The sequence below is a fragment of the Brienomyrus brachyistius genome, chromosome 14 (assembly GCF_023856365.1).
Source record: "Brienomyrus brachyistius isolate T26 chromosome 14, BBRACH_0.4, whole genome shotgun sequence".
Classification (NCBI taxonomy): Eukaryota; Metazoa; Chordata; class Actinopteri; order Osteoglossiformes; family Mormyridae; genus Brienomyrus; species Brienomyrus brachyistius.
In genome coordinates, this window is record NC_064546.1 from 15855863 (window position 1) to 15879971 (window position 24109).

Sequence of the window (24109 nt, forward strand, 5' to 3'; positions counted from 1 at the left end):
TTCAGTTACTTCATTGATAAAAAACAAAAAAAACAAAATATGTGAATTACTACGACTTCTAAAATGATGGTGTGAACTACATACTTTTACCAGCCTGGGATTCCCGTTTTTCTCATTCTTGCCATACTATCATATATATTATAGATGTATATAACTACATATTATATTATATAGTGGTTAAATCAGACAAAAGGCATTTGCGGGACCCCGGCATTTCTTGGGAATGGGGGCAGGGGGTAGTCCTGGGACTGGGTACTAAAAAGACACTGCTGCGCCCTCTGCTGGCTAATGAAGACAGAGTACATTTTAAAGATTTTTAACGCCCTTTAAATTCCAAGATGGCTCCCTGGAAACAGGACGCACACTTCCTTAGAAACAGAAAACTAAACTAAACGCCGCTGCGGAAATGGTATAACGCATCATCCACATGTAAAGAGGTTCACTGTTTTTTTGGAAAACAGGCAAAGACCACATTGAGACAGGTGAGGCAGGTAAGAAACTTCCACAAGAACTCGATAGACAGTTTCTGTTGGCTATCTGGTTGACAGAAGTGGAGGACTTGAAATAACTTAATCTTAACTTAAAAATAAATGTAACTGATTGGCATGCATGTCCATAAAAAACGACTCTGGTAAGATAAATTAGATGCATTGCTTGTCCCATATGCATAGCTTGTTCAATTCGCTTATGGTAAATAAAACTAAGGATGTGTGTGTGTGTATATATACACACACACACACACACACACACACACCTCTGTGTTATATTTAGTATGGGTAAGCTTGTCCCTGTTTCCTAACAGCTTGTGAGTGAGATAGTGCAGACATTTCCACAGTGCAGGAGTGATGCTGCAGAGCGGTGATGATGAGTTCATCAGGGAGCTGGTACTGTCCTGCCCTTTGGATCGGCACATCCTTTCTGGTGTCAGTCACATTATGGGTGTGGGTGTATGCGTGTACTATGCTAACTAACGGCCTTTTTCCCTGCTCCCCACAGTGCACAGCTAATGGCTTGTGCTATGAGAAGGTGACTCGGGACGGGAGCGTGGCCTCTTCTCTCGAGATGCTGTTCTCTGGCTTCTCTCGCATGGTGGGCCTCTCCCTGTTCCCCAGGCTGTGCCAGCTCACTGTGGTGGGCCAGGCTGTGGCTCTCATTCAGGGCCTGGAGGCCTGCCCCCTGCTTCAGGAGCTCTGGGTGGCCGAATGTCAATTAACTGTAAGTGTAGATTGAGCACTTTGTTGGGGCGGGTGGAATTTCCAAGCTGGGGGATGCTACTCTTTATGGCTATCTGTTACTCATAGCTCGTGCTGTCCAGGTAGTGAGATTTCATGTTTGCAGTCACGCATTTACAGACCTCGTACTTAGCATCATCCATCCATGTTCCATATGCACTTAACCAGTTCAGGATCAAGTGAACTTTTTCTTGAAAAGTAAACTTGATGTAAAAATAAGTCATAAGTATAACAGAATTTACAGTTCTCAGTGCAAGATTATTTTCAGCGGTTATCAACCTTTGTCACATTCGGGGATTCCATGACCATCAACCCAGTGCAGACTCACAGTGTTTTCTTGAAGCCCATAACAGGAAACACTGCACAAGGCAAGGTTGACACTGAGCGGTATGGCAGCCAATGACAGAACACACATTCACACCATGGGTACTTGAGAGATGCCACCTCACATAACCTCATGTTTTTGGACTGTGGGACGAAACCAGAATACCCAGAGGAAATCCATGCAACACCAGGAGAACATGCAACCTCCACACACGGAGAGTTAGGGGAGACACGAAGAGATCTGCATCAACATCCACTTTAATAGGAGCACGTGATGATGGTGGCCACTTGACTTCTTATTCTCCTGTTCTTAAAGGAGATTTCTGGCCTCCAGACCTGCGTCCAACTGCAGAAACTCTACCTCTACGATAACAAAATCAGTAAGATTGAAAACCTTGATAAACTGGAAAACCTCGAGGTTTTATGGCTCAGCAACAACTGCATTGCTCTCATTGAGGTGAGATTCATCCCATTTTCGTTAATTTGCTAGTGATGGTCCGTTTCACCGACTCATCAATTCCCAGAGTTGCGTGGTGGTACATAAGCTGTCGAAACGATCTCTGTGCTAAAACTGTTGGTCAGGTGCTCTTTGACTTGTTTGTCCTTTTGTACATTAAGGGGCTAGACACTCTTTGGAACCTGAGGGAGTTAAATCTTGCTGACAACGCCATTGAGAGAGTTGGTATGCTGATGAATGGGATACCTTAAGCATTTATGGCTTATTGAGCAGTTTGCTGTGGTTTGTACTGCACTAATCATATTAAGCACACGATTACAATACTTTAATGTCCTTATTTTAGAACATAGCCTGGACCCTAACATCAATCTACAAAATCTCAATCTTTCAGGAAATAAAATCAGCTCATTGAAGGTGAGTACCAGAAATCACATCTCTTTTATACAAGGTAGAGCCATTGTCATTTTAATCATAGCTGTAATTTTTGATAATCTTAACATAGTTAAGGTTGTCAGTCAAAGGGCTACTGCTACAATGTCTGGATTAGCCGAATTCAGCATTTAATGCTCCCCTGATTATGGAGTCTTACTTACAATTGTACGGCAATCAGCCATGTAGCGATTCATCCCTGACAGCCCGTTAGGAGGAGGGAAGCTCGGATCACTCCTGTTCTCCACAGTTCTTTGTTTGTCCCCGTCTCCCTCCCTCCTTTTCAGACTTTGGAGAAAAGATTCTTTGAGTTCCATTTAGCTTGAGACGTTCCAGTTTTCAATCAATATGTTTATTACATCCTGGAATAATACAAAGTGAGTTCTGAACATGTAGTTGTCCATGACCCCCCCCCCCCCCCCAAACTGTTTCTGTAAGGCAGTCTTACAATGGCGCCTCCCTGGGTAACCTGGGTGCACTTCCACAGAGCGATGTTTAATGCCTCTCGGTGTATTCTCCTATTTTGCCGATGGGGTGGTGTTGGCTAAGTTGTTTATGAGCATCATCCTGTGACAGGAGCTGACCAGCCTGGCAAGACTGCCTGCCCTGAAGGAGCTGGGCCTGATGGACCCCCAGTACGGCACCAACCCCGTGTGCCTGCTGTGCAACTACGCCACCCACCTGCTTTACCACATGCCCGGCCTGCAGCAACTTGACACGTACGACGTGTCCAGCAGGCTTCTCAAGGACACGGCCGAGGTGAGCCATCCTGACCCAATGATCCCGATCCCCACTGTCGGCTGGCTGAAGTTCCTCTATAGAATTACAGCACCAGACTAGTATAGCTGGTGGGGGGAGATCAGTGGATCAGTGATGCTCCCCCACCAGAGGTGATACTAGGGATTCTAGGGGGTAAAAAAAAGAAAAATCTGCATAGGGCCCTCAAATTTCATCCCGACATGGTGAAATTTAATACCATGTTTTTTAGCACAAAATTAATAATTTCACCAAAGACAACTTAATAAATGGAGATCCTTTATTTCCACTTTTGTGGAAAATAAAATGCACAAATAAATCAGATTTGTCGTTGCTATGTACTATGTAATCAATCACTCTTGGAGGCCCCCTCTCAGCTCGGGGCCCCAGGCCGTTGCCTGCATTACCTGCCCTGTCACTATGCTTCTGTTCCCCATCCCCAGGCCACTGTGATGAAGAAGATGATGTACTACAATATGCGCGTGAAGCGGGTGCAGGGCCAGCTAGCTGAGACTGAGGCTCGGCTGCTGCAGCACAAGAAGCGACTGCTGCTGCTTCCGGAGAAGCAGATTTGGCTCCTCAGTCACACCATCAAGCACGTATGTCCTACAGCTCAGACCATCCACCCTGCTGAAACTCGCGGCCCTTGAATTTGCAGACTCCGTTTCACGTAACCAGAGTCCAAACGGAAAATGTAACATCACAGTTGTTTTCATGCCTTGTCATGCAGGTGGAGAGAGAGCTGGCAGAGGTGCAGGTCATGCCTGGGACGTTGGCCCACCACCAGGAGGCCCCTTCGTCGCCACCCAAGCGCTCAGTTGACCGGAGCGCTGAGTTGAAGCTTCTGCAGAAGCTGGATGCCCTGAAGGAGAGGCTAAGGTTGTGGATGAGCCGACTAGAAGAGTGAGTACAGCGGCATGCTGTCTACAGTCATTTGTTCAACACTGGTACAGAAAGCAAGCTTGGTACCATGATCCCAGGGCATACAGCTTAGAATTTGTATTGCCTGTTAAAGTTTTGTCTATCAAAACACATGGTGTGTTGGTTTAGAAGCAAATTAAATAGCTGACATGTATATGGCTTCGATTCTGCAGAGTAGAGATTCACCACCAGGCAGAGCTGTCCATAGCTACCGAGAGGAAGAACCTGGTGGTGCATTTCTTGGTGATGGAGCTAGAAACTGTGGGGAACATCCACTTTGAAGAGGGCAGTTCTACTGACCCATGGTACATGCGCCACATCTTGTCACCTATCCTAGGGCGCTGCCACCTCTGAGCCGCTACCCCTAAACAACATTCAGCCCCTCGGCGGCTCCTCTGACGCTATGACATCGTGGGCTCACGATTCTCATTCCTGCTCCAGTTACTGCTACTCGCCCTGCTGCACCTGCACCATCTGCCTATTTGTCAGTGTCCAAATGGTGAATTCCCATGAGGCTTTTCTCCAGTACATCCAAGGTGTTACTTCGGACCAAAAACACTGCTGTGAACTTTAATGATTGCTGGTCACCAGCACTGCCCAAATCTCCCATGACTCCTTGTCGCGCTACCTCCCCAGGCTCCTTTGCTCCCTGGTCTACAGTACTGCTTTGGTTTTCTCTGCCTGATATTCCTTGATGTTTTTCTGCCTGGTGCCCATCCATTGACTCATGGTGCCCAATACTGCTCTGACACAGACCTACTGTTCCTATAGGTTCACATCTTGCTGCGACCTCATCCTGTCACGGTTCTGCACTCAGGAGCAAAAGGCACACGGTATCGCCGGGGTCAAGGTCACCCGTGTCATCAGATTGCACAACCGTGCACTGCGTCTGCGCTTTGAAGACAAGTTGCATGCACTATTGGCAAACGAGGATTCTGCAGATTTCTCCCAGTAAGTGTCGGCCCCCAGGATGAGAGACGGGGGGGGGGGGGGGGGGGGAGCTATCCGTCCTTAACTGTGGTCCCAGAGGGCTGCAGAGGAAACAGGGCAACAAGTAGTAACTTGTTGTTAGCCACATACATTTCAGAATTCATGGCCATGAAACGACTACTGCAAATCCATACAGAATAACTGATATTGGAAATAGCCCTTTCTGATTTATGCCACAGGACACCCAGTAGCAAACTGGGAATTATTAAAGTGACAAAAATCTGTACACACACCATTATACTCTAACTGCCTCCTGCAACATTGGTGCACCGGTCTGTGCTTCTCCTTATAGAGCTATTCTCAAGAGCCAAGTGATATCGCTCTTCTTCCTATTCATCTGCCACATCCTGAATTATTAATGCCTGAACTGTAATATGGTCCCGAGGAGGCTAATAACTAACAGGACAATTCATCCAATGAGAATGAAGATGTGTTTTTCATGTCCTTACACATCTGAATGAAAGAGAGACAATAAAGTGGCAGATTCCCAGAGAGGCTGTGGCATGAGGTCCAGCCTAGATGGCACAATCTGGAGCTTATTTTTAGAAAGAGGCAGGAATAGCATGTCGATCAGTCATAGATGAAGCCAGTGGAGACTGATGACTGCTGCAATCTGTTACAGCTCAAGACCCTTTACTTATGTTCTGCAAAGGCACGTGTGTCCACTAGAAAAAGGCTCTTGTTCAGAGTCACAACACTATGCAGCCTAGATTCCCCTGACTGTGAAAACAGCAATGCAAATTGTTTATGGTTAATAAAGTGTAACATGTACTTACCTACTACCTGGGTACCTGCCAGCACACTGACTAATATTTGGGCAGGAACCCCAAACGATGGCTCGACTATCTCTTCTACCTGCCGGATGGGGAGACAGACAAGCTCCTGCACATCATGGAAGACGGGTTCCCACCTGCGTGTGAGGTACGTTTATCAGAATCTTTCCCATGCAAGTGTGCATGTCTGTACCTGTGTGTGAAAATATGCGTCTCTCCACCTGCACAGGCTGCGGGAAAGGACAGGGCTGTCGCATTATCCAGCAGTCTGAGTGTGAGTGAGAGGCCCGGGAAACAGCAGGGGCAGAACCCACGGCCTTCCCAACACGGTCTGTACTCAACACAGGACCCTCACCCTCCCCCCCCACCCCAGAGCGCACAGCGGACACAGGTGACTCACAAGGCCTCTCCATTTCCCAGACCGGGTAATTGTGGCAAAGGTGTTCCTGGGCCGCAGCCTGCCAGCCAGAGAGGGAGACCCCATAGAACCTGACAGCTACCCAAAAGCCCATTCTGTGTACCACACCGTTACCATGGATACCCACCCTGGTGGAGCACCGATGGCAGGTAGTGTCATATAGATTGACCCAGTGGTTCTGCACTTTGCCTACATGTTTTGGGAGTATGTGTATGTACTTGAGCCGTTCTTCTTCTCTCTGTCTCCCTCTGCTGTCCGGGGTACAGAAAGCTCCTCCATGCCCCACCCCAGCTGTGAGTGTGGATTCCAGCAGAAGAAGTGGTTTGTATTTGATCACGAACTGGTCCTCCCAGAATACCTCGTCGACTTTGAGTACATCACCCAGGTATGCTAACGGGCAGGAGCACGTGGGCCGCCTGCATCTAACTGCTACACTACCTGGGAGATCGCCGATTTTTAACGGAGAGATGATGTTTCATGTCTTTCTTCAGGACAGACATTGGACGGCGCTTCCTGAGCTCACGATGTCAAACCAGGTGAAAGGACCACCTGTCTTTCAGCAGGACATCGACTTGGATAGGGACGCCCTCAACATGGAGCCTGGCCTCCAGCTTCGCCCCAAGATTATGACCCTGGATGAGAAGGCAGCTCTGACAATGGCCCGGGCCAGCGTGCTGGGCCAGATTACGGTGAGGCTGGGGCCACCCGGGCCAGGCATCGTTTGGGTCATCCTGGAGAGGGACCTGTATGTGGTGAAATGCAAGGTGGTACTCTGCGCACCAGAAGTTCACAGGCCCGAATCTGTTATGTTCACCCAGGCGAGGCACTGTGCTTTGGTTCTCCAACACTCTAGTGGTCCTTACAATTGCTTTCTCTTCATTGACTGGCAGGACATTTAAGCACTGCCCGATCTTATCCAGTCGTCCAAGTTTGCTGATTGTTTAAAAAACGACAGTACCTGTTAATTATGAAGAGGCTTGTCTCTCTTCTGTAAACACTGATATAGCCATGACCCCCCCCCCCATCACTCTCATTTTCTCTGGGGTCAGATTCTGAATCTCCATGGAAACAGCCTCCGCGAACTGAAGGGGATCTCACAACTGATGGCCCTTCGGCATCTGACTGTCAGTTTCAACGAGTTAACACATCTGGGTGACCTTTCGCATATGGTACGGTGCACTAGCTGGAAAGAGAGCGGTCAGGACAGTGAGTCAGCGGGTTGCCGTTGGGTTATTTAGAGTTGTCATTCTTCTCCATCGGTGCTGGTGAGCAGCCTAGTCTAGAGTTTGTGGATGCCAGCTACAACCGTATTACCACCCTGGAAAGCTTCCGTGGCATGAAGCAGCTGAGACGGCTGGATCTGCGCTGGAACAAGCTGACCAGGGTGCGGCCTGAGGCAGCAGGGCTATGTCAACATGCCCCCTGTCTGCAATGCCTCGATATATGTCATAACCCCTGGCACAAGGTTAGAGCTCCCTGAGCACACAGCGAGCGCACAGCGAACGCACAGCGAGCGCACAACGAACGCACAACGAACACACAGCGAGCACACCACGAACACACAGCCCAGAATGGCTCCCAGCCACTAAGCCCATTCTGCGTGTTTCAGCCTGGCATGCTACGCTTGGTGGTGTTAAGCCACCTGAGGACCCTCACACACCTGGATGGGCAGCTGGTGAGCGAGGAGGAGGTGGCGGCTGCCACGCAGATGTGCGAGTCCCGGATTGACCAGGTGGGACGAAACTCTCCACACATGCAAAAACACACCCTATACGGAGGTCGCATGTCCTCTGACTGCAAACACCTGAATACAGATGCGGCAGCAAGCCAGCCAGCACATCTTAAAATGTACTGATGTTTGTACAGTAGCACCATTACTGGCAAACTCCAAAGCAGTTCACAGTAAATCTAGAAAGATTGAAATTAAATGAGAGGGGAATCCAGCAGTCACTCGATGTGAATGTGAGGTTTTCGGTACTGCAGGTCTCCATCCTGGCCCACTCACAGACCGATACAGAACGACCACGCCGCCTCAGTCTTCTCTCTACGGCCCAACTCCTGACTAAGTCCCACCCGACACCCTGGGACCTCAGTGCTGGGCTGGAAGAGGCCTGGACCTTGAAGGTGGGCGCTTGCCGAAGCCGAGTCTGTCCACAGGAAAAATGAGCACATGACCGATGAAGCCTTTTGTGACAGATTACTGCCCTCAACTTGGATGGCCAAAGGCTCTCTCGACTGGAAAATCTGGAGGGACTGGTCAACCTTCAGTGGGCCTCCTTCAACAACAATAATATCACCGATGTAGAAGGCCTGCAGAACTGCCGGCAGCTGAAGGAGCTCTCCCTGGATGACAATGACATTTCCGGACTTGACGGTCAGTCGCACGGATGCACGAGTCTGTGCACGACACTGCTGGGCTGAGATGATCGGGGCGGGTGCCGACTGGATGGCCATGTCCTCCTTGTTATTTAAGACGGCACCTAGAGCGATGGTAGTATATGGTACTAGCTAATTTCAGACACAACTCTCACTAAGTCCTAGGAGTTGACTGAAGCATCAACTTGGGCACAGAGCAAGTTACTATGTCTGCAGGACTGTCACGCCTACATCAGCTGACGCGTCTCAGCATGAACAGGAACCGGCTGAGCAGCCTCGACACGAGCATCTTTGACGAGCTGCCCAACCTGCACTCTCTGTCCATGGAGAGCAACCTCCTGAGCTCCCTGCGCGGAATGCAGAGAGCACGCTCTCTCTTTGAAGTGTACCTGGGCAACAATCGCATCAGCGCCACCAGAGACATCTACTACCTGAAGGTCGGGTGTGGTACACTCACAGCCTGTTTAAATATAACCCTTAGATATAATTGTTCAGTGCTATATCGGCCAAAGACAACATCTATATTCAGTATTCCCAAATGTATACTAGTCCACAATTTATGGTGCTGCAGTATTTATTGCATTTATAATATTTACAGTATAGCATTTATTGTAATAGTATTTTTGCATTATTGTAACATTTATATCTACAGTAAGTTACAGTATCTTCATGCTCATTCCCTTGCACTACCACTGCATGCACTGGCAAATTAACTGTGCCACTAAATAGTTACTCTGTAGTGATTAGTATTCTTAGTACCATCTTTAGTACCTTAGCATCTTTCATCATTATTACCATCCTTATTGTTACTGTTGCCAGTTTTGTCAGTCTTATTATTCTTTATTCTTCTGATTTTTTTTTTTGCATTGTAGTCTTTCATATGTGTAAGCGACTGGATGCTTAAATGTCCTTCTAGACCTGTCTGTCCTTCAGTTAAAAAGTTATAGAGATATATCCTGAAGAATGTCTGTTATATTACCAGATATTGCAGCTGTCTCCTATAATATCTATAAACAAAGGCCAAAGTGACTCCTGGTTATTTCACAGAACCAGTATTCTCGTTTTTTTCAGGCCCTGGCCAGCCTTATAGTTCTGGATTTGCAAGGGAATCCCCTGGTGGCAAAACAGGAGAACTACAGGATGTACGTGGTGTTCCAGCTGCCTTCACTGAAGGCTTTGGATGGGTTGGCAGTGGTGAGAGCTTGAGTTTACGGAATTAGAAAACAGAACCCCCCCCCCGTCATAAATGCACTGGCAGGTGAGGGAAGGCCTGACCACCTGTACCACGTTCCACAGGAGATGTCGGAGAGCGAGAGCGCCAAGGACATTTTCGGGGGACGTCTGACCCCTGACATGGTGGTTGAGAAGCTGGGTCACGCAAACTACTCCCAAATCTTAGAACTGGACCTGCAAGGTTCCTCTATCAGGTATTCCTGAGGCCTCCTACCTTCATGGACAGCTCAAGCAGCTGCTGGGAAGATGCTTGGCGTTGAGGTTCTTTGCATGCTGACCCACGTTACTGTCTTTTAACTTGGATTATGTTGCATAGTTTGTCAAGCACCTTATGTAGCTGCTTCTCATGCAGTCCTCTGCTTCTCTCCTTAGGATGGTGGACTTGGCTCCCTTCCATCTTTTCCGTAGCCTGCGCAGCATCAATCTCATGCACAACAACCTCACTTCCTTCAGTGGCCTCATCTACCTGCCTAAAATCAAGGTGCGTGATTGGCCAGCCAGCTTTTGGGGGGCAAGGATGACCTCAGTTAATGAGGTCATGCCTTACCACAGTAATGTTTGGCAGGCTGCTTCTTGCACATCTGAGTCTAGATGTGTCCTCTGAGAGCGGTTAGGTGCCCAGTTAGAAGAGATTGGATAGTTCAGGTCCAGAAAGTAAAAATCTGGACCAAGATTTTATTTCAACCAACCAGATCATCCACAGAGCACTGAACTGGCTGGTTGAAACAAAACCTTGGCCTGGATTTTTTTCTCTCTGGACCTGAACTATCCATCTCTTCCAGTTAGACAGCAGCATTTCCCACCCTTGCAGGTGCTCTACCTGAACTACAATCGCATCGAATCCATCCTGCCCCAGCACAAGAGCCCAGTCCACCCAAATGGCCGGCAAACATTGTATCACAAGGTCAGCTCCAGTGGCTATGGGCAGCAGAATCTATCAAGAGCTAACAGGTACTGTACCCTGCTCTGATTGCTGGTGTCGCATGTGTCCGAACATAAGTGATTTGAAGTCATCTGATCAGGTTTTTTTTTTTTTTTTGTGGTGTAGTTCCAGTTTATTCACTAGGGGGCAGCAAAAGCATATGTTACCCATCCACCTCCCTATTCACTCATCCTCGTCAGGGTCACAATGGAATGGAGCCTCAGGCAGCACAGGGCAGAAGGCTGGGGTATACATTAGACGGGATGCATGCTACATACACTCTCAGCTACAGGCAATATTGAGACATCTATAGCCTATAGCCAACTGCATGTCTTTGTCTGGTTTAGTTTACCTGTGGTGGTTCTGCTTTTGAAATCAGGATAGCTGTTCATACGTCAGACGTAGTTCTAGGTGCCAGGAAATGTGTCTCTTTCTGTGTCCCAGAGATGCCAGACTCGCTGAGAACCTGGAGCCTCTGATGGAGAGCCTGGAGGTGCTGCATCTGGGTCACAATGGCATCTCCAGCCTGGCCAGCCTGCAGCTCAGCAGACTCACTGGCCTGAGAGCCCTCTTCCTCCAAGGTAGCCAATCATCAGTACCCAAGAGCTTGTGCACAGAACCATGTGTCACACCTGTATGGAAGTGATTACATCTGCGCGAAGGTTCCGTTTCTGCGCAGGCAATGAGATCAGCCACGTGGAGGGCCTCGAGGGGCTCCAGCATCTGCGGGAGCTGGCACTGGATGGCAATCGCATACGGGCCATGGGACAGAGCTCCTTCAGTGGACAGACCTCGCTGGTGGAGCTACACTTGGCTGAGAACCGGCTGCGGGAGGTCGACCACCTGCAGCCGCTCGTAAAGCTGCGCAGACTCTTCCTGGACGCGAACAAGCTGCAGGTACACAGCTGCACAAAAACGACCTGAGTCTGAGCTTGACTAAGCAATGAAAACCTCTCATAAGGCTGTGTAGCCTTCTGTTATGTTCACACAGGGCTTCTTAAACCAATGACCCCCAACTGGTAACAGACCAGACCAGATGCGTTAAAGGGGCGTGTATCTCCTGGCAGCTTCAGGGCAATCAGCACTTGATAGGGGCCCTTTAGTATATAAAATTTGGCATAAAATTGGTCAGAGGAGCCAGAATATTGAGGGATTCCCCTGCTAAGGATCACCTATCATTAACGCACGATCACATAAGTAACAGCTAGGGATTTTCCTTTCCCGTAGCTGCCGTTAAGCAACGTTGCTTCAGTTTTGGGGCAATCCATCTCAAAAACATGATCCTGTCCAGATCTTCACCCATACAATGTGCGTCTGCAGAGTTTGCAAAAGATGCATGGAATACTTTTTGAGTTTGTCGCACTAAAAAGAAAGAGTCTGCGGTAGCAGAGCAAGACAAGGCAGTCTTAAAACCACGGGAATGCAATTACTGTTAAACATTTATGCAGACCACTGGAAGCCGCTCTCTGGACACCCAGAATTATTAGTGCCCGGAAAGTCGAAGAATTCTTACTGTAATGCAAAACTAGCCGTCCATATTCTGAGTCCTGTTCTGAGCACATACTTAAGCTGAAGAAGAGTCTCAGATTACGGACTGGCCACATACCTTAAACTTGCGGACGTCAGACCTCATTGCCGAGATGCCTTCTAACCTTAACGGTGGAGTGAGGAGCCTTGAGCTCGCTCGCAGCCGCGTGGTGATCTTCAGGTATTTCGTCTCGATCGACGGGCACGTTTGCACGGCGATTAGATGCAGGGGAACATCGCCCGGTTACCATGGTGAAAAATTCTACTGCCCCGCATTATGGAAAATCTACGCTGATTGAAGGTCAGAGCTGCGCATACAAAGACATTAAAAAAGATGAGAATCAAGCGAGGCGCAATCAGATTTGCGTCCATATCCCGCTGCATGCGCTGATTGTGGTTTGTCACAGTTGCGCGCTCATTTTTAATTAGAACGTGGATAGTAGTAATCACAGCACATTTCTGCACATCCCAACTGCCAGGGGAGGAGGGCAGAGACCCCCCAGCTGTCTAAAGTCATGCATTAACTGTCTAAGCAATGAGGAACTGCGCAACAGGGGCACTGTCTCTCTGATTAGGGAGGGCTCTGCATCTAATACATCTCTGAACAGCTGAAAGGAAGGAAACGCCAAGACATGACAGCACTCTGTGTGTCCACAGGACTTGAGCGAGATCGAAAAGCTGGAGGAACTGCCCTCACTGGTGGAGCTGTCTGTACTGGGTAACCCAGTGAGTATGACTGCACCCCCATGACTGACCACCCAGAAGAGTCACTTGAACCCTTATTTTGTGTGGAGATTAGTGCCATGGCCTACCTGTGCCCTCTGCAGCTGCTTCTGAATTATGTACCTGGATAAAACTAGGAGATACTGATTAAACAATCAACCACTTTATGTAAATACAGTACTGTGCAAAAGTCTTAGGCAGTGAAAAGGAAATGTTTAAAGCCATTTATCTGGGTAATGCACATTTGCTCAAAGCGACAGACACAATATAACACTGGAACATATGCGGATTAAGAGTAACACAAGAAAAACTACTAATGATTTCTTCTGTTCTCCAAAACGTTACTGATGTCTAGTTCGACGGTTAGATGAGCGCCGCTTCAGTTCCCAAACCTCCCCTCAGGGGCACCTCAGCCATTCCATGGATTTATTACATTTCTTCAACAGCTCACTTAATTAATTTAATTAGTTAAAAAAAAGTCAATGAGATATCGATTAGCTATACGAGGTGCGCTAGTGGTTGAGTCAAAAAAAACACATGGCTGTATTGTATGGCTGCTGGGAATAATGGGGTGATTTTAGCTGAGGTTTTGAAATGACTAAGCCAACACACTTTGATAGGCATAATAGCATAGTTTTACACCAATATAAGGATCATTTACACATCATTTTCTTTGGCTGCCTAAGACTTTTGCACAGTACTGTATGTACCAGGAAATTTCATCCAGAGCAGCTTTCACCGTCACCTGTTTAAACAGCCCAGGGTTGGACAGCTGCGGTCAGCTGCCTCTAAGCCCACAACTACAGTCACCATCCCGCCAGCTGCCCTTGTGGTCACATGCACACAGAAGCCTCCAGAGCTGCGGCATGTGCCACTTGTGTACGAGCGTGCCCGTGTGTCGATGTGCGGCAGGTGGCCAGGAGGACTCGGCACCGACCTGCCGTGCTGGTGCGCCTCACCAGGCTGCAGGTGTTGGACGGCCTGGCAGTTACGCTGGAGGAGAAGGCCTGGGCGGAGATGCTGCTTAATGAGACTGAGGTACGGACTGCCATGATGGCTCACTCATGCAAGTGCTCGGCTCATGACACACGGTCACTTCTGGCTCTCTGCGGAAGGTTATTAAGATATCATATTAATAAATCATCAGAAAGAACAGAGGTTTTATTCTTCCCCTTGGGAAGATTGCCCTTTTACCTCCCCCATTTTGCTCTCCTTGAGACACACAGGCACAAATACAAGTGGGGGGGGGGGGGGGGTCAACACAACACAGGGTGAGCCAGCATCCAGCGCCTGGAGCAATTGGGGTTACTGATCTTGCTCAAGGCCCCAACCGTGGCATTAGTTTGTTAAATATAGGATTCAAACCGGCAACCTTCCGATTACAGGTACCCAAACCAGCTGAGTCACACACCTCCCCCAATAAAAGCATCTATCAAGTAACTTAATGCTTGCTTTTTATACAATCCAGGTAATTGGTTGCAGGCTCCAGCAAAAGTGTAGAAAATTAAGGGAGTGCAATCCAGCACCTAAGACATTACACATCCTCATCCACTGAAAATCAGAATGCAGGTAACATTTCCAAGGCTGTTCTATTCAGTACCAAGCATTACGCCAGGGCAGCCAGTAAGAGCTGACCATGTTCCTGGCAATCCTACAGCAGAGAACTAAAAGCCACGGATTACATCAAATACATCTTTTAGCCTGTGCAGCCTGATCCCAGCTTGTTAAGTCGAGATCAGAATGGGGAGATTCCACCTTGTCATGGCCTCCCGTCACACAACATAAATACTACGTCTGGTTTTATTTAATTTATCCATTCGCTGTTACCAGTAAATAGCAGCTAAACTGAGTAGGATGTGGAAGCCTAAGCAGCACCATGCCATCAGCATACCTTGGCTGGAGAGGTTAGGGTTCCCCTCAAGTTAGCGTTCAGGCTAACAGGGAGTTTTTGTGTAGTTGTTGCTTGTGTTAGATGCCACAGATAGTCTCAGTTACGGCTCCCTTTAATGGACCTGTTTGATGTGCATGTGCGTCAGTGACAGACCACGAGGCTCGGAAATTTCAAATTGTCAAGGTCTCCCTTCCGCTCCAGTTACAATCAAGAAATGTTTCTTTAGACAGAAATGTCCTTAGGCTGGACTGAGTCCGGCACTGGTGGATCCACTTGTGTATATGTAGCTCAGCAGAGCTGTGTGTGTGTGTGTGTGTGTGTGTGTGTGAGAGAGTGTGATGCTCTGTACCTTCTACTTTATATACATGAATGAAATAGCTATAACTGTAAATACTACCGTATGCATGTGTGAGAACCTACCCAACCTGACTGATTTTGTTTCAAGGATGTTCCATGTGTCCTGAAACACTTGGGGAAAACTTTTACCGACGCACAAATGAAGCTTCATGAACCACTTGCTGTATTTTCTGACTCCACTAGATGACGCCCTCTGTTCAAAAACAGGCCCAAAGCAAATGAAGAGCACCATCTAGTGGGTTTACAAAATACTGCAAATGGTGTATATAAAACCTGGACATACATCAGGGAGTGTGAATATAGTCCATGACAAAAATGTTAATTGTTGTTACTAGCCAGGTGATAAGTCAGCCTGGCAGACATTCAGTCTCTACCTAACAGTGTGGAGTCCCTGGAAGCATCGCCTTGGAGTCGGAGCATCCCGGTCATCTGACCTTACCGTCCCACGGGAGCTCAGCACACACCGGGATCCTGCAGCACTTCCTGGGCTCAGATCTCCCACCATCAGCCTACCTGGAGGACAAGCCGGCACGCGACTCAGCCAAACGTCAGCGCTGCCATACCATTCCAGATATTTGTGAAAACGTAGAAGCCTGGAGCCAAAAGCAGCAGTACCTGATGAGATTTATCTGATCTCAGACAGGCAGCCTGTTGTATCACATACTTATTTTTCGTTTACCAATTGCTTTCCAAAGCACATTTACAAATGAAACACTGTCTGCTCTAAGGCAGCAGCGGTGATGTAAATGCCGTCTGACTGCACAGCAATGACATGTGGAAACCTTTGACCCTGATGTCAACTTTTCTCCTTGCAGACAGGAGGAGGCATATCTGTGGCCTGGCACCCCCACCCCAGCACAGCATTCATCGTAAGCTGGCCCCCCTGCAGCCAAGTGGCCCTCTACATGTCACCGCTCTTCTCTCAAAAAGACAGCAGGAATTCCTGCCATATGCCAACGTGGATGGCGGGTAAGAGAGCCCCCCGCCCACTGTGCCACGCAGGGCTCTCATATCCGATTCTCATTCTCATCCTGCTTCTTGCTCAGGTTCCAAAATCACGGTGCTTCCAGACGCACCATGCAGCACCACTGCAACGGGCAAGGAACGCGGCACACAGGCGCACGTCCTTGAAGACAGGAGCAAGAGTACGCCACCGTGTACAGGTTCACAGCTCCACCAGGGAACGCCGCTTCTCTGCAACAAACTCGATCTACTTGTGAATTAAGCTTAAAAAGCTGAACCCTTTAAAAACTCCATATGCCAGGGATCACATGGCCAGTAAGTTCTATCCCAAAGACTAACCTACAAAGATGGCAGGAGTGTGGCTTTAGGGTGAAACAGCCAGTTTTCCAGTCCTTGCAGAGATGGAAATGTCATTAATTTAAAAACAGATGCACCTGAAAAACAGCTGAACAGAAGGACTGATGGAGGTCCAGAGAGCGCATAATGCTGCTTTATAGCAGGAGGATCTTGGGGCTTCGACTAGATTCTGAGTATAATGCTGTGATTGGTCAGCAACCATCATGCTCATGGTCACTTGCCCACTGATGCAGGCCTTGACAGGAAGTGACACAGTGATGCTTGTTAGGATCACCTTTTGGTGATAATGGAAATCGTGGAGAAGCAGCTTTGAATGCTAGCTGACTTTTTTCTTTGAAAAGACTACCAGTGCTACTTCTTCTGTATTACAAAACCTACACACCACTTGTCCATAGCATGGCTTATTCAACATTTCTATGCAGTTGCACTCTTTGGGCACCAGATGTCAATAGTGCACCACCTGCCTGTCAAGACCTGAAGAAGTGGCTTAAATCCCATAGCCAATGAGTCCACCTTGAGACCGCTTCTGTAGTGGTGAATTATTAAGAAGATTGAGGGACTGCCAGACATGGAACAGCACTCAAGACACTGTGATCCACCTTGGTGTAGGTGTGCTATGAATGGCCACTGGCGACGGGTTCCTAAACCCAAATGTGTCCCCACAAAGCCCTTGCCTTCCTCCAGGAAAAACTCCTGAGAGGCCGCCAGTGTGGGTAAACAGCAGAACCCCTTTCAACACGGAATGCCAGTTCCTGAAGCTGGCCAAAAGCTCGCTTGCGTGTCAGCCTTCATCAATGGGCCTTTAATGCGCACGAATCACTTCATCCATTAAGGCCCTGAATGGCCTGACGGCACATTCGATTCACTGTGTCTCTACGAATGGGCGTAGACAAGCTCGACAAGACAGGCAGCGGGAGACAAAGGGCGGGCCTGATGACGCGGCCCTAATGCAGATTATGGCCTGAAAAACTGAGGATTCTGGGTACACACACACACACACACATCACTACAACCCTACACATACATTTGGAGGTCCTTCTGTCTGTTGATCACCAGGAATTTTTGCATTTTACGTAGAATTTGCATATGGTCTATTAATCATTCATGAAGCCATATGAGATTGTGTTCTCTCTCTCTCACTGCCACTCTGGAGCACATGGTTCATAGCTAGTTTAATGGGATAGAACCTGACAGGTTAGATTTCCATCCATAAGACATTAAGTCTGGCTTGGAAAAGAGAGGGGAAGAGAAATCTCTCCCCATAGGCCTCTCTCAGTTCATTATTAAACATGCTTGGGCCTGTAGTCTCTCTGTTGAGACAACTGCAAGTCCAGGGGAGCAGGATGTTACTAAAGCCATGTTTTCTGTACCATCTACTGGGCTTGCAGTGTGCTTGCATGTGAACATGGACGGTGATCATTGAGACGCAAACTGAACCTGCCCGAGAAAAAAAATGATTCTAAAAAATAGAAGAAGAAAAAAAACAATGGACCAATAGCAAAAATCTAAACAAAGAAGACAGAGAAAGAGGTCACATCTCGATCCTCACCATACTTCAGATACTTAATGTCATTAATCTGCCTCAGTCCAATGGCAGAGAACAGTGGCAGCTATTAGGTGGCCCAAAGGTTCACATGACTTGAAGACAGAGTCTGTAACTATTTTGTCTGTAGCTTCATGTACACTTGACATTGATGTTTCTGTAACTTCTGAGTAATTACCACAGGGAGCACAGCCTAATTGTTACATGTTATAATAGATAAACACAATATACTGTATCGAGTGCCTGTTTCCACAACTCTGAGAATTCTATGGACACTGTGAATTACTGCCGTGATAAACCTGCTTTTGCAGGGTGCTCGGTGTGAAGTGTGCAAACGATTTTTTTTTATACTTTGGTGCCAATGTACAATTTTTGGAAATTTGACTCATTTTGCAGAGGCATGAATTCTTTAGCGAATATTTGAGCCTTCAGGCACAGACACAATTCAGGAAGCACAAAGAGGTAGAAACACTGCGATAATGGCGGCTGAAATACCCGTCACTGCGCTATTGTTACAGGTCACCATTTTCCACTATCAATCTCCACTATTTGTCTCTTGGGGGAAAAAAGAGGGACAGCGAAAAAAAACTGACTAAACAAGGGAAAACAGAGCTGTTCTTGTCAATCCAGGACTTACTGCCCACATACTTCTTTCTTAGTTAAAGAGCTCACTTAACCCAAGGAGGGCATTGAGGTGTCACACAATGCAGCCACGAATCAAATGGGCTTCCCCCTAACCATCTGTATCCCACCCGAAATGAGTCAGACCCAATCATCGCCAAAGCGGCAGCGCTGGATCTCAGCGAGGCCAATGACACACATCCTCACCCTGGATGACAACATCGAAAAACACACTTAGAGCGCTTAGCAACAGCAGACGCGAAGGGCAGGGCCTCAGTGGTCATCATTTGTCAATCGCTCAGCAGCAGAACGCAGGACAGACTGGTGCGCGCGAGCACACACAGCGGTGCACTTACGGAAACGAAAACCCGGCAGGAGGCATTTTAAGGTCCTCGTGTCTATGAATGGAGAACGTAAAGAAGCGAAACCCTCTTCATAAATGAAAAATACGAGCACTACTGACTTACATAATGTACTTTACATTCTGCCTCTCTGTCCTGACAATAAAGGTGATAAGCACCACCAAGGTGATCACTTACTCCCGTGTCCCACTCATTGCTCATATCATCACCACTCTGTGCTGGAACAGCTTACAGTGGAAGCAGCAGTGGGGGCTTTCTCTCCAGGGGCCCAGCGTGAGCAGGGAGCCGGGTAATACTCAAGCTCAGGAAACAGAGCATACTGGCCACCAAACTGGAGGGCCGTAAAGCAGGTAGACCGTCTGACAGGGAGCTGGGAGGAAAGAAAAATGTGGACTGTCGGAGGGAGCAAAAACATGGACTGTTTGGTAGGGAGTAAAAAGGTGGACTGTCTAGTAGGAAGCTGGGAGGGAGCAAAAGCGTGAGCTGTTGGGTAGGGAGCTGGAAGGAAGCAAAAACATGGACTCACTGGGGGTCCCCGAGGGCTAGGTTGGAAAACATTGTCCTAAGAAAAATGCTTGCATATGAAAACACACAAACTGTGGCTCCACATGCTCCATATCTAATTTCAAAGAATGTTTCAGAAAATCAGCAAGGCAGCAGATTAGGTAGAGAAAAATCTGCGCCCCATTTCAACGTCCAAAAAAAGACAACGGCATGGCCCATGTCTGTGCACACTTCCAGGGACTAGGATCCACTGCCCAAACCCATATGACAACACCCCCCAGATTACATGAGCATGTGATTTTTTTCAGGACTGTCATCTCATGTGTAGCAATGGCTTCCCAAATCAGCAACAGTTGGAATGAGGCTATAATCTCCTTTTCATGTAATCACCCTCTTATCCATGTCAATGATTTGGCCTTTTTATCAGATCAGCCTATGATCCACACCCTCCCTCACAACCCCCCCCCTTTCACCTTACAACTAAGCAGACATCTGGGACGGCCAGGATGGCCAATGAAATCACTCACATCAGTCATGATATTATAATAACGTAAATTTGCTGTAGAATCTGAAGTATTAAAGATAATATTAAACCCCTCTCACAGTTAAGACAGGTAATCCTCTGTCTAGGGCCATGTGAGCTGTGAGCTCAGGGTAATACGTAGCTTGAGATAAGGCAGAGAGAGGACAAAAACACCAGTGTTTTGTGCATTCTTGATGGAATTATGACATCATTTGTAGGTTTTTTTTTTTTTTTTTTTTTTTTTAAAGACACCCACTGTGTCGAGTTTGTTGGGTGCAACTGTGCCGATTGACAAAAGCGAATTAATCTGACCCTGTTCTGTTCCCCGGCAAAAAGCACACAGGTTTGACCTTCTACTTCTGAAACCATTTCCTTCAGTGTTTACGACCTGATATTGCTCTTGCCCTACAGAACACATGGACGAAGGGACAATCCTTGTGAGGCTTCTTGATAATTCTCACTTCGCATTGCCTGCACCACAAAGCAAACAGGTACAACCCTATTATTCACAGAATGCTACAAATGATAGGTTTAATAGTCAAAAGGAGAACAGTTTGTTTCTGATCACATTGATGTATTTTGTGCATAGAGAAGGATACACAATGAGCATGAGGTCACAAAATGCCCTGTTGATGACACATGAAAAACTTTTGAACTTCAGCTTTATAGCTGTAAATGTGCCTTCGTCCTCTGGTGACCTTCCCTTGTCCAGTATTTATGAATGCTTTAGTTAAAAAGTCCAGAGTCTCTTTATACTTTTATACGTTTTCCTGCCAGTACCTTTCTTGTAGCACTGGATCTCTGAATGCTTTGAGAAAATTCTCTCCCACGCCAATCATGGCAAACAGGACAACCTTGACTGGAAGCATTGGCACCAAGGCATCAGAGTTCTGTCGCGTCCTAGTTCTGCATCTCAGGAGGGGTACAAGCGATCTTCTTCCAATCATGAGCAAAACAAATACGGAAAACTATTCTACAGCAACACGGGTATTACACACAAGAGCTTGTCCTCCTGCAACTAAGGGAAGGACCAACGGCCAACATCACACACATGGTATAGTGCTGCCCCTGTGCATTGAACTGCCAGAGGGGCCCACAGCTTCCTTCACGTGTCAGCAAGGCTAAGGTGGCCCTAAATAAGCAGCTCAGATATTCGTCCAAAAACCAAGCCCTGGAATCTGCCGTCATCAGATACTTGAGGGTAACGCCAGTCGAAGTAAGATGTGTTTCCTTTGCTTGGTCTGTGCTGCAGGTGAGGCTGTGTTGCTGAGCATAAGCGGGAGGTGAGAAGGAGGAGCATTTTATGAAAACACTTAGGTGTTGTTTTGAATAATAGATTTGAGCTGCTGTGGCTCAGGGAAATTGAAAAAAGACGGATACTCTTCCGTATCTCCACTCTACTCAGATTATTATTATTATTTCACATAACATAATTGGAGCCAGGAAGAAAACTGTAATGAATTTGGGACGACCTTGTTTGCAGGCCCTTCTCGGGGAGCAGGAACACGATGGTCCTGGCCTGGGGTCAGACACGGAGGGCGGTTTTGTATGGCACAAGCAAAACAGCTTCCTGTCAAAAAAGGGGACGGTGGTGTGATTATAAAGTGATAAACAGCCGAACCCTGCTTTCTTCGGCAGTAATCACCACAATGACACCCTTCCGTGGCCAAACACACAGTAATTGTGCTGCAATTTGCAATACTTACAGACTTACGGTGCTGCCAATCACATACCCGGCATGTGGTATCCTGCTATTGGCAATCGTGGTCTGCACCAGGGCCAGAAAAGACTAAGCTGTTGGAAAGGGGCAGAACAAGAGTTTGGTAGCCACCCAGCCCAGTACCTCACCCCCCACAAAGTGCCTTAGGATCTCACTTAAGCAAAGGCACAGGACCCCTGCAGTCTCAAGATCTGTGATGCTCCTGGTTGTCATGGTCAACTAATCTTCGCAGTCAGAAGCAAAAGTAAAGCTTATGGGGGCGGGGCAATGGCCAACTTTCCTTGAATATGGGTCAGAATTTGAATTCCATCTGGCACTTGGATGTAAATGCAGTGTATTTATTTAGCGGGATTAGTAAGTGCTAAAGGATTATATTCTTTCCCCCATGAAATGCAACAGAATTGTCACTAACATAAAATACGTCTAACAAATTTTTGAGAGAAAAAAACATAGGCAGAGACTTAAATTTAAACAGATAACCAACTAACAAGAGGGCAGGTGTGGAACATGACAATTAACCGATCAACCGAGACACGGAACAACAAGCAACAATAATGGAGACAGAAATAGTTTTCTGATTATTGGAGTTCCTAAGAACACTAATCAATGCTAAGGAGGCTAACACTGGGAAGGGGTGGGAAGCAACATACAGGCAGAATATAATAACAAAAGGAAGAAGTGGGGCAAACCAAACGCAAGAACGAAACCAAAGACAGAAGCACAGTGCCCCTGAGGAGGAGTTTGGGAACTGAAGCGGTGTTCATCTAGCCATCCAACTAGATATCAGTAACTTCTTAGAAAGCAAAAGAAATTATGACTAGTTTTTATTGCGTTATTCTTGATTTTCTAAAAATATGATAAAATATGAAAATGCCCATGTACTCCACCTGTTTCTCTGGTCACAAGCCGTTACTGCACTGTAGTATGCTGCCCATCCAAGATTTGTAACTACTCCAACCTGAGCACTTCCTAGCCTGCAAGGAAGCATGCCATTATAAGTGTTTTATAAACGACACAAAGTTGCACTGGAACGCAACCAAAAGTGTTATTTCCAGGCACGACATCTAGTACTCGTATTCTAATCGCCTAAAAATATATATACTATAATGTTCTACCTTAAAATTTGTCGCTGGGGCATTTCTTTTCAGAAATGGATTAAGACATTTTTTTATATTATTCGGCAAGTTTGAAGCAAGCCTCGCGGCGCAGGAAAGCGCCTCCGCCAGCCCTTCCAAGCGGCCCACGCGACTGCTCTCGCCGTACGCCACGCGCTCACGGCAGCGCGCCAGGCGTCCGCGCGCACGTGTGCGCGAGCTGCGGCCGAAGGCTCCCGTGGAGACAAGCCGTGGAGACGCGGAACCGCAGCTGGCCGGTGCTGTGATACCTCCGCTCCTAATCCTCCGGAGGACATTCTGCTTAAAGGAAGTAAACCTAGGCAAACATTCGTACGTATTACCGATTATCGCCATATAAATGTGCCGTTCAATAACATAGCTGCACAGTACCTCAAAGAATACACGCAGCCCGCTACTCTGCTAGCACGGCTCTAATTATCCAGCTGTTGTGAGATATATTTTATTATTTACTCAGTTTTACACTCAACTGTGATTAACGATATCCTTTGCTAATGCTCTGATTATAAATTTTATGAGAAACTTATAAAAGTCATGCAGTACTTCACCGTTAAGCTAGCTTGCTAACAATAGCTATCCAACTTTATTCACGTATGAGCTTATTCGTTTGGATTACAAATGATAACAATAATAATAATAAACAAAACGAATCTGTCCGTAATCATTATAATACCCTTAGCACATATTTGGGGTTTTGGAAATACTTGTATTGAGAAGCAGATCCTATTATATGAGAGACATCGCCGGCTTGATTGTTTTTGTTGACATTTGCCCATAGAGACGCCCGAGCGCCCGGCTGCACGGATCAGATGGTTAACGCGGCTAAACTAACGCGCTTCGCTTTGCCATATTCCGCTCACCTTATCAGCCCTTCATTTATGTCCGTAGCGGCTGGAAAGCTGAGTCGATTTTTTTCCTTCAGGATGTTTTTGTTTCCCTCTTTATTTGATTACTCCGTTCCTTTAACTGAGAAGTCCGCACTGTGATGTTTCCTTCCCTGTCTTGCTCTCCACAGACAATGTTCTGGCAGAGGGCAGCTGGCTGGTGAGGATGA

At 47.2% G+C, this 24109-nt stretch overlaps 1 protein-coding gene and 1 long non-coding RNA gene across 4 annotated transcripts; one reads left to right on the forward strand and one right to left on the reverse strand.

Annotated features, from left to right (window-relative positions):
* The first annotated feature begins 4 nt into the window (after positions 1-4).
* lrrc9 (leucine rich repeat containing 9) lies at positions 5-18542 on the forward strand. Of its 2 annotated transcripts, none has more exons than XM_048975038.1 (33): positions 5-491; positions 803-884; positions 997-1215; positions 1873-2013; positions 2175-2238; positions 2357-2427; positions 3019-3201; positions 3642-3797; positions 3929-4101; positions 4293-4424; positions 4891-5070; positions 5931-6030; positions 6112-6211; positions 6303-6449; positions 6567-6685; positions 6792-6989; positions 7350-7469; positions 7574-7765; positions 7910-8032; positions 8284-8424; positions 8497-8674; positions 8893-9113; positions 9748-9870; positions 9973-10103; positions 10282-10390; positions 10721-10860; positions 11276-11412; positions 11511-11728; positions 13016-13084; positions 13994-14119; positions 15711-15876; positions 16145-16298; positions 16376-18542. In XM_048975038.1, the coding sequence occupies exons 2-33, from the start codon at positions 846-848 to the stop codon at positions 16458-16460; spliced, it is 4455 nt and encodes a 1484-aa protein (XP_048830995.1). In that variant the 5' UTR covers positions 5-491; positions 803-845; the 3' UTR covers positions 16461-18542. The 2 variants fall into 2 exon arrangements, with proteins under 2 accessions (XP_048830995.1, XP_048830996.1); XM_048975039.1 differs by having other exon boundaries at positions 5-482.
* Positions 18543-20704: 2162 nt separating this feature from the next.
* LOC125707756 (uncharacterized) lies at positions 20705-24077 on the reverse strand. Of its 2 annotated transcripts, none has more exons than XR_007382357.1 (4): positions 23916-24077; positions 22810-22896; positions 21909-21996; positions 20705-21772 (listed from the first exon to the last, which is right to left on the reverse strand). It is a non-coding gene; the product is annotated as an uncharacterized LOC125707756 (long non-coding RNA). The 2 variants fall into 2 exon arrangements; XR_007382356.1 differs by lacking the exon at positions 23916-24077 and adding an exon at positions 23038-23270.
* Positions 24078-24109: the final 32 nt, after the last annotated feature.

Coding starts and splice junctions, on each gene's coding strand:
- lrrc9 (XM_048975038.1), top strand. CDS start 846: ATGCTGCAGAGCGGTGATGATGAGTTCATCAGGGAGCTG. Junction 13,085..13,993: donor TGTCTGTACTGGGTAACCCA/GTGAGTATGACT, acceptor GATGTGCGGCAG/GTGGCCAGGAGGACTCGGCA. Junction 16,299..16,375: donor TATGCCAACGTGGATGGCGG/GTAAGAGAGCCC, acceptor CTTCTTGCTCAG/GTTCCAAAATCACGGTGCTT.